Source organism: Narcine bancroftii, chromosome 10 (assembly GCF_036971445.1).
Source record: "Narcine bancroftii isolate sNarBan1 chromosome 10, sNarBan1.hap1, whole genome shotgun sequence".
In the NCBI taxonomy this organism is placed as follows: domain Eukaryota; kingdom Metazoa; phylum Chordata; class Chondrichthyes; order Torpediniformes; family Narcinidae; genus Narcine; species Narcine bancroftii.
In genome coordinates, this window is record NC_091478.1 from 68681824 (window position 1) to 68699003 (window position 17180).

Genomic DNA, 17180 nt, shown 5'->3' on the forward strand with positions numbered 1-17180 from the left:
GATCCTCGTGTGTGTGTGTGTGTGTGGGTGTGTGTGTGTGTGTGGGTGTGTGTGTGTGTGTGTGTGTGGGTGTGGGTGTGGGTGTGGGTGTGTGGATGTGTGTGTGTGTGTGTGTGTGTGTGTGTGTGTGTGTGTGTGTGTGTGTGTGTGTGTGTGTGTGTGTGTGTGTGTGTGGACGTTTTTCATTTTAGCTGCGCTGCCATTAGCAGACACTACAATACAGTAAAGAGCAACTCAATTTCTACAGACCAGATTTTGTTACATTCTCATCAGGTACTGTCAGGGTTCATGATAATCTAAACCAAGAAGGCCGCAAGTGGCCTTACTGTGGGAAATTCTGATTCTACTTACAAAGACACTCCTTGTCAAATTTAAATGGGTTGGCAAAGAGGCCAATAGCTGAATACAGTCTAAGTCCAAAACTCTGGACTGCTCGGGGATTGGGTCGGTCCAGATTTTTGAAATTTCCAAATTCTCGGAAAATCCAAAATTCAAATTTAAGGAGGAATAAAGCAGGATCACAGGTTCATTTTGATAATTTATTTATTAGCAAATACAGCATGCTTCATTTGTCAAAATGAGCAGTTTTAAAGAAAAATAAAGTCAACAAGCGTGGACTCGTGTTCCCACTGTGACTCTGTGGTCCTTGCGCACATTCACAAATGCTTGTTGAATTTTAAAAGTTTGAGGGTTGTTGAAAAGTCCAGATTCTCAGGTGGCCCGGATTTCTGACATCCAGATTATTGGACTTCTACTGCATCTACACTTCTAATGAATCAAACTGTATCACTTTCTGATTCTGCTCATCTTACCACACCCCATATCTGCTATCTGAGCTCACAGCCACACACTGATACTCCTTACTAGGATCACCATTTGGTACAGACTTAGCTTGCAGGACAAGCAGACGTACAACATTTTAATGTATTGTTAATTTCAGCTGCTGCAGATTGAGTCACTAATGAAACCCAGCTGAGGTAGATCTGTAGACCGAAGGTTGGGATTCTGTCCATTTTGCATCAGAGAGCCGAAGCGAAAGCCTTATTGAGCTTACCTGGAACACTGAGTGAAAGTTCACCAACAATCCTTTGCATTAATCTACATTAATCCATCAGGATTGAGACAAACATGTACAACATTCTTCTAAGCATCAGGAAATCCCTATATTTTGGACCGCCAAACTCTGAATCTTGATAAGTAGTCTTGCCTTTCATTGGATAGGCAGAAAGCCACAGGTGTGAAGTTTTCAGAAAATTTGGAACCAAATAATGTCAGAAGTTGAGCTGACTAAAACAAGCTCCTTTCGTTGTGGTATGCAAGTCTATAAGGACAAGGCATTACTTTGCCAGAAACCATTTATAAAACACACTCACTGTTCATACAGATTATAGAGCCCCACGCACCCCCCCCCCCCCACCTTTCAGCCAACTTACTGTCGCTTTATTTGTGCTTTGGACTTCATCTCACTATCATGGAGGACATTCATATTTTTGATGATGCTGGCATTGAACAGTTGGAAGCCCCTGTGGGTGGAGAAAAACACTAGTTCTCACAATTCATACATATTGATGCTGGACAAAGTCAGGCATCTAAAAATTATGGCCTAAAGACATTGCCTAATTGTCCTCAACCTACTTCCTATAACAAGCCATACTTTTAACTCTCGATGTACAACATGGCCACGCAAGCTCTCCTCATACATCCAGTCAAAATATATCTGGATAATATCTCTCAGACCACAACAGAGCCTTTACTTGACTCATTGCTTCTTGATCATCTCCAATGTGAAAGTAATTGACTGAGACCTAAACCAAGTGAATAAGCTGATTTACTGCCATCAGCTGCCCTATATCGGGGTTTCAATAGGAATTAAGATGGATACCTGTCCTTGCCCATTTTGTTACATGGGGTACTCCAATCCCAACATTTCTGTCTTTGGAAGGTTTGGCATCAGCTGTTCCCAGAACCTTGAACAGATAACAACTGCTCATGCTCATCTGTCAAGTATGATATCATGGAATATTCTGGCACGGCAGGGTTCTGGCATTGGTAAACTTCTTCCAGCTTCCAGAGTTCCTACCCCCTTCGTACCCCTCAATGACTTGTGTCTGGAAGTTTATCTCCTTCAGTGGCTTGGGCTGCAAAACCCTCTATGCCAGCAAATACTAGATTGTGAAGAAATTTCTCATAATTTCAGTCCAAAAATCTCTTGATTTCAAAACTGACAGCTATTCTTAATTTGAGACACACCAGACCAGGGGAAATATCCTACCCACTTTTAATCTGTAAGCTGTATCAAAATTTTCAGAATTTCCCCTCTCGTTCCTCTACCTCCAGTGAGTTGATTTATTCTTCTCACATATAGCATTCCCACCGTTCCAGGAATCACCCAGATGCACCTTTACCTCACTCCCTCCATGGCAAGTGCATTCTTTCTTGGACATGGAGATTAAAACTGCACACAAAGCTCCAAGACCCCGCATTATTGTTGCATGGCCTCTTCACTCCTGTACTCAAATCACTTGTGATTGGAACTAACCAGCTACTTGCTTCCTAGCTGTTTGCTGCAGCATCAGTTAGTGTAGAGCATCTTCCAACTTTTTGCCTCCTCGCTCAATCTGTTTTAGCTGCATTGAGGTCCCTTTGCAACCTCCTCCCGAAACTACATGGGATTACAACTTTGGTCACTGGAAAACTTTAACCTTTGATGTTTGATTCACTTGATTTGAGTGGTGTTACTGTACCTGGACGTCTGTAGCTTGGAAGCTCTCATGTCTGCTGTCACATGTATGAAATAGTTACTGAGGAAGATTCTGCGCTGAAGCAAAAGGAAGAAGAAGCAGATGCTATCCCAGATAATGCCAGCTTCACCCACAGGCAAAGTACATTCGGAATTCTTTAAATCATTTTCTGAAAAAGTATTGATGGAGACATAATGAAGTTGGCAAAAGCTATTTGAAACAATGGATTGTAAATAAGAGAACATAGACTTGAACAACAGTCACAATATATCATGAGAGCTCTCCTTTAATCACCAACAAAATGTTCAGCAGTTTTAAGGAGAACCACAGCTTCAATAGGTATTTATTTAAATGGTACCTCTTTAGTCTTCCTGGGACACTGATCAATGCATCTTGTATACCGATAACATCGATTTTGAAGACAACATGTGTTTTTGTTTGTACACACAGCAACGCAAGAAAATTCAAAAGAAACAATTATATTCTGCATTCCGAAGAAACAACTTTCTCGTGGCTGGCAGCACGAAATGGGCAATGGTGAATCTACCTTTGGAGTGTAGAAGGATGAGAGGAGACTTGATAGAGGTCTACAAGATTAGGGAAGTTTAGGGAAGACATCAGGGTTGTTTTTTTTTTTGCACACACAGAGTTCTGAATGGCTACGGGGTCTTGCCAGGGATGGTGGTGGAGGCTGAAATACGAGGGGCATTTAAAAGGAACATGGATGAAAGAAAAATAGAGGGTATAGGGAGGGTTTAATACTTTTTGTAAGGAAGGAATACATGGGTCAGGGCAACCGAGAGCCGAAGGGCCTGTTCTGTGCTGTATTGTTCTATGTTCTATATCCTGGTTGCTTGATTTCCTTTTTACATTTTGATGAAAGTTGGAAAAAGTGGCAATTTACAAGCACGAGCTTTACATCACCACCCAAGCATAGTTTACCCATCCGCACTGTCAAACAAATAGAAAGGATGGGCCACAAAGGAAGTCAGCTCTTACCGTTATAGTAGCCTTTAATAGTGCAGTGCAAACTTAATAACTGAATTATCCAACAGAAGTTATTCTGGAGCTGCCTCAAGAAGACACAGGCCAGGAGCTGCAGAAACCATCACACATTACTATCTTAAGTTTTAAACCATCAGTTGCTTGTAGTTTAACAGTGTATCCTCTGTTATAATCTCGGAGACATTGTTGCAGAAAGGGTTCCAACAGTTAATAAATTGGTCACCCACATTAACAGATGCAGAGTTGTTGAAGCAGGAACAATCAGAAAAATTTACATCAATTCTGCAAGTTACACAAATACTACACAAGTCTGCTGTCCTTGCTAAATTTCAAAGCAGTGACTGTTTATTGACCAATTTTCTCACATAAAAGGCAGAAGAATCAAAGTAAAGAAACACTGCTTCAGTACATTCAAAAACCCCGGTTGGGGGTTGTGTGGTAATACGACCACCAGCCTACTGCAGGGGGAGATCTCTGTACCTGCATGAAGACCACCTAAGGGCTGACTCCACCTGGCCGGCTGCCAATCAGCTGACCTGAACATGGACCTGAGCCGGTCCCTCCTGAGCCAGTCACATGGGATCCACCGAAGCATGCACTGGTTCGTGTTCAGCCTTTTATCTGAATAAAGCGTGTTGTACAGCCATTTGAGTTTTGTGCTTGCTCGCTGCTCCCTCAATGCACTACAGGTTATGAGTCAATTGGGTGTAAATTGGGTGACACGGGCTCGTGGGCTGAAGAGGCCTGTTACTGTGTTGTATGCCTAAATTAATTTATTTATTTTTTTAAAATGTCTCATCTTTGCTCCCAATTTCAAAATTAAAATTAAAATACTTAAAACTTCTGCCCAAATCCTCTAATAACAGCAGGAAAAGCTGTCAACACCATAATCTATGCACTGCTCTTTATTACTTCAGAATATCTTCTGTATTTGCCAGTTTTGTTAATAGACTCACCGAGAGCATGTTCTTTGAAATCATGACAGTAATGTTGTACATAATTAAGCAATCCCAAAAGTTTAAACGACTTTTTGCTGGCTTTAGTAAAAGTCTTCTACCAAATAGAAGCAAATAGAAAGAGGCAAGCAGGTAGCCAAGACCAAATACGCTTATTCGAGTGGAGCCAGCTGCAAAGATGACTGCCGATACAAGCCAGAAGAGGTACCGGAACACCACAACTTTTATCATGTCCAGGTAACATCTGCAGAACAAAAATAATTTAATTGAATTGCTTATTTTCATGTGTTCCGAGACACAGTGAAACACTTTGTTTTACCTCCTATCCAGGCAAGTTAATTTATAATTAAGTATAGCAAGTAGTGTAATAATAAAACAAAAGTGTTGGGTAAAGTGTTACAGTCAGAGTGCAGGATATAGTGTTTCAAAGACAAAGTGCTGGGTATAGAGAAAAGTCCAGTTAAAACAGTACGGCATCATCTTCTACACTGTACCAGAGTCTGATAACAGAAAGCAAGAAACTGTCCGAGAATCTGGAGGTTTGCATTCAAGTGCTGACTTCATGCCCGCCTGGGACAGGATATAAACATGTCGGGATAACTGAGGTGAACTCCCACGGAGGGTAATAGGGATGGCATTCCACAGTCAGGTACGCCAGGTCCCGAGCAGGATCTCCCCACCTGAACAGCATGAGGTGTTGGTTAGGGAGCAGACTGTCTGTCTCATTCCTTGTTCCTAATACCTATTAAATGTCATTGTCAGGTCAGAAGATCAGAAATCGTGGAACAGCCTCTGTTACACTTACTGACAGTAAATAAAGTTTGGCACGGGATTCAGGTCCTTGCCAGCCATGGGATCAACGTCGTCTGTATTTTCACCAGTTATAGTATGAACCTCTTCCTTCTTTTCATCAGTAAACACTTGCCACTGATGGGATACACACATCAGCAACAGGAAGTCATCTGTGGTTAAAAAGAACCAAGAAACTGAGAATTGTTCACCTACAGAAATCAATTCTGCACTTAACTAACAAAAAAAACAGTATTCAATTTACATACTATATCTAGTTTCTACTATTCTGTCATGCTTTGCAGCATTCAAAAATAGCAGACGTTTGAAGCTGATTTGTTCTGGTTTGCAACCTGAAATTTACAAATACTTGTCAATAAATGCTCTCTTCAAATCAAATATTCATGACTTCAAGACCCACAATAGAACTTGAACACATCCAGGCTGGTGAACAAGTTGTAATGCAAGGTTAAATAATACCACTGAAGGCAGTAAAGCCGAGTGCCAACCAATGTGCTCTCTTCAATCAGCATTTCATTACTGCTTGTGGATCTGAATAGTGCCCAATATGGGAACAATATGTTCCTCCACTTTAAAGTTTTCTTTACGTCGGCATTTTATTGAAAGATGGAATTAAACACCAGGTGGTCTAAATTTGCTAACTTCCAAGGTGGGCTTAACTTGTGATTATTACTTTTGACACAAGCAGCACGCCAAATTTCTGCTAGTCTGCCAATGCTACACCAACGTTGTTAAACTATGCAGGTCACTTAGCAAACAGCTGGCATCCGCTCAGCTGTCCTGTTTGGAATCAGCCTGTAACTTTGAAAGCAAAGATGCATTGTGGTTTTTTTCAAATGTCAGCTTTAGAGCCTAACAGTGCCCCAGGGAAGGCTGTTCCATTGATTCAAGAAGAAAAGTTAACTGCACGAGAAAATTAATAAAACTATTTGCCTTTGATACATTGTCATCAGTGGCTATTTGGGTTGCAAAGGCAAAGACAAGCCGCAGAATATCTTAGTCCAATCGAAAGTGGTGAGCATAGTAGCACGGACATTTGTGCTTCTGCTTCAGAACTGCAGAAGCCCTGACCCAGTGTGCTGTCTGTGTGGAGGTTGGATATCCTCCTTCACCCATGTTGGTTGCCGCTGAGTTCTCTGGTTTCCGCACACATCCCAAAGATATGCTGGTATGCTAAATGGCTACTGGAAATGATCCTGAGTGCAGGTAGAGGAGAATTAGGGTGGGGATGATGCACTGAAGGAGAGAAGAGGTTACAGAGCAGAAGCAGGATGAACAACAGCGAGGGAGAATGATGAGATTGCTGTGCCGGGAGCTGGGATGGGTCTGAAACACGGGTCAACTCACAAACATCAAACACAAGTCTATCCCACATCAAAAGATCATTCTTAAATCTTATAACTCCCAAATCTACAACTCACTTGAGGGGTGTATTATTGGATTGACTTTTATTTTCAGAACATTTAAAAAAAAACAAAACGTTTCCTAATTTTCTCCTTTTGAACTGAAGTTTCAGCTTCTGAAAGGTTTACATGGAGAAATTGTGCAGTACAAATTCTTTTAGTATCCCATCAGCCAGCATTTTCATGTCCCATACACCCAGCTGCCAACACCACCCCCCCCCCCCATTAGAAACAGCTAAATGGTTTCAGGAACTGGATTAGTTTGGGAATATAAACAACAGCCACACTTCACTGAGAAGTGAAATTAACATGTGGAAGGTTGGCTCCCAAACCTCCCTGATTCTCAAAATCTTTTTGTCTGGCTCACAAACAGAATGGGTAGATAGTTGCAAATGACAAGAGAGTGGGAAAAGAGAAATTTTTAAAAGCACAGGAAACAGCCTGTCAGAGTTGCATGTTGGGAGAGAGAACGGTGTTAACATTTCAAGTCTACGATCTTTCATCAGAATTAGGAAAAGTTAGGGAGGAGTCACGTGATGGAGTAGTGGCCGGACGGTGAACTCCAGCCCTCTTCAGAAAAGTCGGGAAAAACAAAGGAAAACACAAAGGCACAGAAATAAAAGTTACAGAAAAGTGAGTATAAAGGTGGAAAGAAGATGGCGACAAAAAAAGAAAAATCGAAAGCAACTGTAAGAAGAGAGGAAGAGAAGACAAAGGAGGAAAAAGGTGAAGGCCTTACCTGTCCGAAGAGGCCCGCTGCGGAGAGAGAAACCCCCTCCCTCAGGTCGGTAAATAATGGACTACAAAAATGGCTCGCAGAGCCGAGTAAAAGTGCGCAACCGCGCATGCGCGATACTTCGCGCATGCGCGATGCGGATGAAAAAAAACACACCGACGGGAGGGGGGACCAGCTGGGGAGTCGATCTCCACAGCCGGCAACGACAGCTGCAGAACACCTGCAGCAAGAAGAGACCACAGAAGACAATAGAAACAAGAAAGAAGAGGAGGAAAGGGCACCAAAGAAACAACAGATGGTCAACCCAGAGGAAGAAGAAGAGGAAGAGAACAGTGAAATAGAAGAAGAAAAGAAAGGCAAGGTAAAGGATATACTTGCTCTTATTAAAGGATACATGGAGTCATTTAAAGAATGGCAAACACAGGAATTTAAGGATTTAAGAAAAAGAATAAACAACACAGAAGAGAAAATAAATAAAATGGAGATGACCTTAACAGAAATGGGAAAGAAAATGGACAAGATGGAAGAGCGGGCAGTAGCAGCAGAAATGGAGGTAGAAGACTTAAAAAAGAAATTGGAGGAATCTAATAAAAAAACTAAAGAGACACAAGAACTACTAGCTCAAAAAATAGATACAATGGAAAACCATAACAGAAGAAATAACATAAAGATAGTGGGCCTTAAGGAAGATGAAGAAGGCAAGAATATGAGGGAGTTTATAAAAGAGTGGATCCCTAAGACCCTAGGATGTCCAGAACTACAGCAAGAAATGGAAATAGAAAGGGCACATAGAGTATTGGCCTCTAAACCACAACCACAACAAAAACCAAGATCTATTGTAGTAAAATTCCTAAGATATACTACAAGAGAAAAGGTACTGGAGAAGACAATGGAAAAAGTAAGAGAGGGCAACAAACCACTGGAGTATAAAGGGCAAAAAATCTTCATTTACCCAGATATAAGTTTTGAACTCCTAAAGAAGAGAAAAGAGTTCAATACAGCAAAGGCGATTTTATGGAAGAAAGGGTATAAATTTATACTGAAGCATCCAGCGGTATTGAAAATATTTATTCCAGGACAACAAAACAGACTATTCTCGGATCCAGAAGAAGCACGAAAATTTGCAGAACAATTACAAAAATAGACTGAGGGAGGAAGACGGGTAATGAGAGTTAAAATGATCACGATTGATATGTATGTGGGTAAAGACAAAAATAGACTGAGGGATGAAGACGGGTAATGAGAGTAAAAATGATCACGATTGATATGTATGCGGGTAAAGAGGTATAAGAGTGAATAGAGACAATGTGCATACGTGAATGTTGACGCTTGCGAGTGGATTCGCAAATCCAAATGGAGAGGGGAGATGTGGTTGTCCGACAAGGGATAAAGGACAACTCAGGAGGGGAAGGGGAGATTGGGGATAAAGAAGATAGAAATAGGAGAATAAGGAAAATGTTGGATGTTGTAGGAATGTTGTCTTATAAAGAGTTGAAAATAAGAAAACAGAAATGGAAAAGGAGGAAAGGTAATGATGGAAAAACGGAAAGATAAGATAAACAAAATATAAAAGGGCTTCGCTGAACTATATGACTTTAAATATTAATGGAATACATAACCAAATTAAAAGGAAGAAACTACTAAATTTAAATGAATAAATGTATTCCATTAGAAAAAAATAACATATAGGTTAAGAAATAATATTGAAATATTCGAACAAGTATTACATTAAATACAATAGCGAAAACCTACCGGGGACAAACATTACCTAAGTTGATGGAAGGAGAAGGAAAGAAAAGAATGGACTCAGTAGAATTTCTGGTGTATTTTTGTTGAATGACAACATTGTCTGACTGGCTTAATGCAACCTAGATTGTATACCTAAAATGGATGAGAGGCGGGGGTGGGGGGGTGGCTTGGGAGGAGGGGGGGGGGGGGAGAAAAAGTCACTGCATATGTGTGAAAAAAAAATAGTGTATATCATGGCTAATGTGATTTATGGTGTGAAAAATAAAAAATTTAAAAAATTTAAAAAAAAAAAATAGGAAAAGTTAGAAACTAAAAAAAGTCTTTGCTGTCAAATTCAGTATTAGGCAATCTGGTGATACACTGGCCACAATCCTACCAGCCAACTGCAGGGGGCAACCTGGGAGGCTGGCCCCAGCGGCTGGCTGTCAATCACCAGCCCGTATAAAGACTTGAGCCAGCCCCTTTGGGGACAGTCAGACACGTGGACCCAGGAGTATACTGAAACCTGCTGTGTACGAATTTAAGCTAATTAAAGCCTGTTATACAGTCTGTGGACTTCACGTCAGAATTATTCATGCAGCAGTGCTCACAGACATCAAGTTCCTTAAAATTCTTATCTGAATTTATTGTGCAAATCTAAAATTATTTATATACTCTCTTAAGCATTTCAGTTCATTGAAGAGTTTAAACTGGTTTTATAAAGGGAAGCTGGGTTCTATCCAATTTAAAAATATTTCACAAGATGGGAACCAATGCCAGAGCAGACAGTGGAGTGGAAGAGGAAAAGGATGATGTGAAGACTGCATATAAAGTTAGAAGTCAAAGGGTTGAATGTGGTGGAAATGTTCACAGGTGCATGTATTTCAATGCGAGGAGTATTGGAGGAAAGGCTTAAGAGTATGGGCTGGCGTGTGGAATTATGATATCATGCCCAATAGTGAAACCAAGTTGCAGGAGGGGCAGGACTGGGAGCTCAATGTTCCGGACTTCTGTTGCTTTAGACATGATAGAAAGGGGGTGAGTTAACCACTCGAATGTGCGGTGGGAGGATGGCATTGCTTGTCAGGGAAAATATCACAGCTGTGCTCAAACAGTTTAGACCAAAAGGCTCATCTACTGAGGTTTTATGGGTGGAGCTAAGGAACAGGAAAGGTATGATCACACTAATGGTGTTATACCATAGACCACCCAATAGTCAGCAAGAATTTGAGGAGCAAATCTGAAGAGAGATAGCAGATAGCTGCAGGAAACAAAGTTGTAATAGTAGGAGATTTCCACATATTGACTGAGATTCCCATACTGTAAAAGGGCTGAATGCTCAGAGTTTGTCAAATGTGTTCATGAAAGATTTCTAAATCAACATATAGAGAAATCATCTAGAGAGAGTGCAATATTAGATCTCCTATTAGGGAACGAGACAGGACAGGTGACAAAAGTATGTGTAGGGGGACATTTTAGGTCCATCCAACATGCAAGATTTGTGGGCTTTGTGACTCCAACAAAATTAGGGCAGATTCCTCTCTCCCCAGCACATCTCCTTAATGTCCCCTTCCAGATGTTTCACATTCTGGAGGCCTGGAGCTGTAAAACATAGCAGGATACCAAGAACAAATAACTAGATAACTAGAAGATAATCCTTCAGGGGGTTTCAGCACATGAGACACGATCGGCACTAACATCAGGCAACTTGCTTTTGTTGGGTCTCACCTTAACTGTAATGTTTTGGCTACCAGATACTCTTGACACATAATTAGCAAGCATCAATTCCTTTCAATATCCATTCAACGCCTTGTCTTGAGGAATCTGGCCCTTCTAAGATCAAACATTGATGCATACTTACAGACAAGGTGTGTAGCATGTGGGGCAGCCACAAAGTCAGGCAGATAGAGCCATTTAATTAGGCTGGAGTCAATGGTGACAGGCGATGGCCATCTCCAAGGGTAATCTGTGGAGGATTAAAGTGATATCCTGCTTACTTCATTAAAATTATTGAACATTGAGGCTGGCAATTTTCAAAATTAAATGGTTATTTTTCCCAGTCATTTCTGGCCACCCACCTCACTTTGCCATTATTATATTGATGCTGAGAACATCCAGGGAGCCTTATTCATATCACCCCAATGACACTCAACATGGGTAATCACAGTTTTGGAGCAAAGCTTTTTCTTATTCTTCATCATGTGGTCAGAACAGGCCAAGGCTGAATTCAATTAATTACCTTGATGTGGTGAGCCTTGGGAAGCAAGGCTCTGAACCAAAGTTTTCCTTGGCCTTCCAAATGCTGGCTTTGTGTTTCCTTTCCAGGGCTTGGAACTCCATCCAAAACCCTTGGAAAAGGGGTGCCACGGTAAGCGTAGCGGTCAGCGCAACGCTGTTACAGCGCCAGCAATCAGGACTAGGTTTGAATCCCGTGCTGTCTGGAAGGAGTTTGTACATTCTCCTCGTGTCTGCGTGGGTTTTCTCTGGGGGGCTCCAGTTTCCTCCCACCATTTGAAATGTACCGGGAGTATAAGTCAATCTGGTATAATTGGGCGGCAGGGGCTGGTGGGCCTATTACCGTGTTGTATGTCCAAATTTACAATTTAAATGACACCTACTTCATGCTAAGCTTTATCCCTGTGGGCTCTAGATCTAATGTCTGTCTTGCTGGGAGATTTGGGTTGAAATATGCAAACATGAAATTCAAATTAATAGTTTATGGGCTTTGTGCCCGACAAGCTAAAACCCATCCAATTATGTCAGCAGCCACCATGGTAATAAAACAGCAGGACATATCACTGGAAGGTAAGATCGCCAATCTGTCACTTGGTCGCGATATTGCCACATCATTGCTTGCTGAAAATACGAAGGTGTGAGAATAGACTTTTTCCCTGCTATTGCACAGGAGAACAACATTTATGATGTGTAAATGCTATCACTGCAATCGATCAGCAGAGGCCAATGTGGAAGTTCAATTATCCATTATCTGTGGCAGAATTCCCGATTATTTGCAGAAAACAGCAAGGGGATTTCAGAATCAAATTTATTACACCTGGCCACACAGTCATGGGTGTAGAGAGGGTAGAGCAGTGGGCTAAGCATGTTATTTGAGCCTTGTTTATATGCAAAGATGTCAAATTCAGCTTTTGCAACTTGGCCTTGAGCATCAGGAGGGCGAAATGCCAGGAATAACTTGGATGCAGAGCATCACCTGATGACTGAACAAGCCTGATTTTCCTTCCTTCAAAGCGAAGGAAACAAAAGGCAGGCTCAATGCCTGGCATCTGGTTTCCCCTTGCAGGATTTTGGCCTTGACCTCCAAGACCAGCTTAGGGAAAGAGCTTCTGAATTAATTTTCACAGCCTCTGGGCTCTTGGTTAGGTAGCCTCTCTGGTGCTCAACGTTTCATGGAATTTACTGGTCATGAGAATAGCATCAGCCAGTCAGACTGCCACCATTCTCAAACCTGTATACATACAGTGTATTGTTTTAATTATGTCTGTGTCCCTTCATTGCATGTGCTTCCAAACTTGACTTCATAAGCAAATCATATGTTCATCAGTTATAAAGTCACTGGTTCATAGTGGAACTCCCAGGGATGTGGTATTTTTCACAATAACCAGCAGGCTGCTTATATGTGGCACATTATCAAGATTCTACGTTTAAATTGTTTTTGGGTGTCACATCAAAGTATATTTAGAATTAAGACAAGCTCCCAAATGTGACGCCAAGGCCTTAATGCCGGTCTTTGAAAAACAGCTAATCAAATCAAGAGAAACTGGTTTAGATCCAAGGAAGTCTGAAGTCCACTCCATGCTTTGCATTGGTCCATAGCTACAACCAAACATGATGTAGCTGTATGATACTCACTTCCACCCATCCCTGCATATAGTTTCACACTACCTGAAACTGAAAATTCCACAGCTCACTTAAAACCAGAGCACGGATTGACTTGAACAATGAGGTTAGTAGTGAAGGTGAATCCTCCTTCTATAGAACACACAAGTAGCATCTTGCATGACCACTGGACTGGTATTTCCTCTACCACTAAAGCAACATGTTCACCATCAAATACACAGTGACAACTTACTGGTGCTCCTTGATAAAAGCCCACGATCTCTAACCCCAAGGGCAGTTATGAAGTGCCACTTCCGGCATGTTCCCTGCCAGATTACACACCATCAAAACCAAGCTCAAAAATTAACCTGCTGATAGCAATGGGAGGATCTTTAACAGCCGGATCAAAAAAGCTGGTTCACTTCCACCAGGCCATGAAGGAATTCACACTAAATGCTGGCCTTTCCAGCAATACCCATATCTCACCTGACTATAAAAGGAAATAGGGAAGAACTCCATACCTAGACAGAGAGCTGGAGGAATTCCCAGACACAACAGATATTGGTACAACAGGAAAAGTGACTGGAAGAGGCAGTACTGAGGCCAAAGCCTGGCAATTGCCTGCCTTTTACGTCTGGTCACGATGGCAAACAACCAGCAAGCATGAAATATTGACAGGAAGTTCATTCGCTGCCCGATCACATTGACTGTCATTAAGAGGCAAACCTGTGAGAAAGAAACATGCATATGAGAACGATTAAAGTCAAGCACAAAAAGCTGCGATTCCCAAGTAAAAAGCTATCTCAGGCATTGGTTAGGTTTTAATCTTTTACGGCATGTATATGGGCATGTGGATTTAAGAGATGACATGTAAAATTTAAATCCAGGATATTATTAAATTACAGTATATGCAACAATTCGATTAAGAGAGCCTGGTGTGCTCTGGCTGTGGCCCAGCACCTAAGAAGTATATTGTCATCATTAGACAATCTTCAGATGAAGATTTGTTTTCCCATGGCCTGGAGTGACACAGAGATAGGAGTGCAGTTCAACAATAGTAACAGCCATGGCAAAATATGAAAAGCTAGTTTGTGAATGATGCTAGTTAATTTTTGGATGAAGAAAACTGAAGTTAATCATGCCAAAACATGACCATTTTGTCCATTCGACCCATAGAGCCGTACAGTCCCTCTGGCCCACAATGACCATGCTGACCTTGCTGCCCACCTCGAGTAAGCCCCCATTTGCCCAGATTCAGACTGGATCCTAACTGCACTTGAGTGGGCCATTTTTATGTTTCTTCCTCACTAAAATATTAGCTGTTTATCCAAGTGACCAAGTGCTCAATTACATGCCAACTTTCACCTACCTCCAAACCAAACTTGTAGAAGAAGAAATTGCTGAAATACTTGGCACAACTGATGACACTTTCATCCAGGTGATGTCGAGTGATGTCGGGAAAGATGGTGCCAGTGGTGGGACAGGGGACCTGGCTATACTTGCGGTAGTGCTCTTGGTGCCGGTACACAGTGATCTCAAACACCAGCAACATTAGGAGAAGAAGATGATTCTGGAAAACCAAATGAAGACAAATTATTTTAAAAGAGCTCAGTGCCCAAAATCTTGACTGTTCAAAGATGAACCAATTAGCCCAGCTCACTCTCTCAGCAAGTGGATAAATTTTGCCTTCTGATGCTGGTCTTCAAAGTTAACGAGTGGTGTGCTGTTGACCCTGATAGGATAGAGTAGGATAAAGGGTCTTACTAGTAAAAACACAAAAATGCTGGAGAAACTCAGCTGGTCTTGCAGCGTCCATATGAGGGAAAGATATACAACAAATTATTTTACCTCCTAATGACGTTGCGATATCTGCTGAGTTCCTCCAACATTTTCTATGTTTTCACTACAGTCACAGCATCTGCAGACTTTCATATTTCACTCCTGCACTTATCTCTGAACCCTGATGATCTTATGTCATAAGGTCCAAATGGTCTCAGAAAAATTAACAGTGAATTGTGACTGGTAAATTATAAATTCCAGATTCCATTTCATCACAGCTTTTTTCAGAATAGGTTTGCAGAAATGATGGGATCCAGTGATTGGCAGGGACAAGAGCTGCTGTGGGAATGGAAGGGGTGTATTCAAATCCAGAGGTGGCAGGGACCTCAGAACCAAGGAGGAGGAACTTGAATTTAGGAGCCAGAGACAGTTGAAAGAACAGTGTATACGATTCCTTTCATCTTGGGATTTTGGTGTGATCTGCTCATAATTAGAGATCGGAAGAGGCTGAAGGAATGCTCAGTACATTTTCTTTTCGTTCTTGTGAAGGGTAGAGAATCTAGGACTCAAAAGGAGGACAGAATGGGGGGGTTGGGCAGCTGGGGGCTTTGGGTAAATTAAGAGAGAACTATACTGATATGAACTAATATACCTAGAAATTTATTTTCATTTTGCTGTTCCACCCCTTTCACCAGTGTTGGGCCACTGAAAATGGGCTTTTTCCATCGTGAAATGTGAGAATGGGCACTTCTGATTATTTTGATCTGGAAATTAATTGCGCACCATCCTTGAAGTCCAAACAGAGCCTGGGACGAGACACTTCTTCATTTCGTGTCCCCTGGCCTCCGGGGTGCAACAGTGTATTTGCTCACAGCTGATTGAACAGTGTTTAGTTTACTTGCAGTTTATTAAAGTAATGAGACAACGTTTGCCCTATGCCTGAAGATATGAGCAACATTCAGGTTGAACTCATCTGGTCGCAAACATTTGAACCAGACAAGCGAGTCCATTAGAGGAGTCGGTGACCAGGTATTCTGTACAGTGGCTCATCTCCTGACTATACAGAGTTTAATCATCTACAAGTTAAAAATGGTATGTGATGCAATATTCTCCATTATTTAAATGGATGCAGCCACAGGAATAGGATGATTGACATCACCTATATTTTTGATTGGCACTTGACCCTTTCCATGGTTTTTACTTCTGATCAGCACTCAGTGCATTTTACATTGCTATAATTCAATGAGGCATTTTCCAGCAATAAAATTTTACTGCCCTCCATCAAGGTGAACCTAGCCACAGGTGTTTGATAGGACCACCACAAAATGTTTCCTTCCCACTCACACCCATCCCAAACTGGATACTTAGCTCTAGTCCTTCATCGCTGCTGGTTGCAAATTGTGGAACACTCTATTCAATGACAGTGCAAGAACGTATTCAGCAGGAAAGCTCCATCAGCACTGGGAGACTCACCAACAAAAGTTCTAGAAAAAATGTTTGATCAGCTGTGTCCTTGTATTGAAAATTAATACTAGGGGAAATTTCCAGACGATGTGTAATGTGCAATCATGTCACAGTGTGAAGTTTAAATGACCCAATGAATGCTAATGGAGTCTATTCTGAATCAACTCTATTCAAGACAACTTCCCCCCAATCCTCCACTGTAATCGGCACAGACTGATGACTCACTTGGAGGTAAGCAAGGATGGGAAATTCTTTTCTGATTCCAAACCAGTTGGCTGGGTCCACAGGCTCTCTGTACAGTGCAGAATTTACAATTTCATCCGGCTTTAGATTAGTCTCATTTGGAAAGAGCTGTAGATAGAAATATTTCCACATATCAATCTAAACATTCCATGTGTACATAACTTGGATATAACAAATATTACAAACTTTAGCCAATGTAAGCATGGAAAAGAATAATGAGACCAGGGTGAAGAGAAAGAAATTTAGAGGGCAATTGGTCATGAAAAGATAAAGAACAAGGTCAGGATCAGGTTAATCAATCCCAACAGCACATATGGCTACAGTTGGAAGAGAGAATGGTCAAATTATTAAATTCAAAGTTCAGATTCGTTGTCAAGAGTACATACATAATATCACATATAACCCAGACATTCTCTTTCCTGCACCCCAGGCAGAATTTCTACTTGTAGGTAATTCAAAACAAAACTGCATCAAGAAA

General features: G+C 41.4%; 1 protein-coding gene across 4 annotated transcripts in view; it reads right to left on the minus strand.

Moving 5' to 3' along the window:
- The window catches only part of piezo1 (piezo type mechanosensitive ion channel component 1 (Er blood group)), a 250838-nt gene that overhangs the window by 54360 nt on the left and 179298 nt on the right, over window positions 1–17180 (minus strand). For all 4 annotated transcript variants that reach the window (XM_069901252.1, XM_069901253.1, XM_069901254.1 and 1 more), the window contains exons 21-29: window positions 16685–16810; window positions 14586–14786; window positions 13738–13942; window positions 11241–11345; window positions 5508–5664; window positions 4703–4946; window positions 3741–3837; window positions 2745–2910; window positions 1434–1523 (exon numbers count right to left, since the gene is read on the minus strand). In XM_069901252.1, coding sequence (XP_069757353.1) covers window positions 1434–1523; window positions 2745–2910; window positions 3741–3837; window positions 4703–4946; window positions 5508–5664; window positions 11241–11345; window positions 13738–13942; window positions 14586–14786; window positions 16685–16810 — 1391 coding nt within the window. The remainder of the gene's footprint in view (window positions 1–1433; window positions 1524–2744; window positions 2911–3740; window positions 3838–4702; window positions 4947–5507; window positions 5665–11240; window positions 11346–13737; window positions 13943–14585; window positions 14787–16684; window positions 16811–17180) is intronic.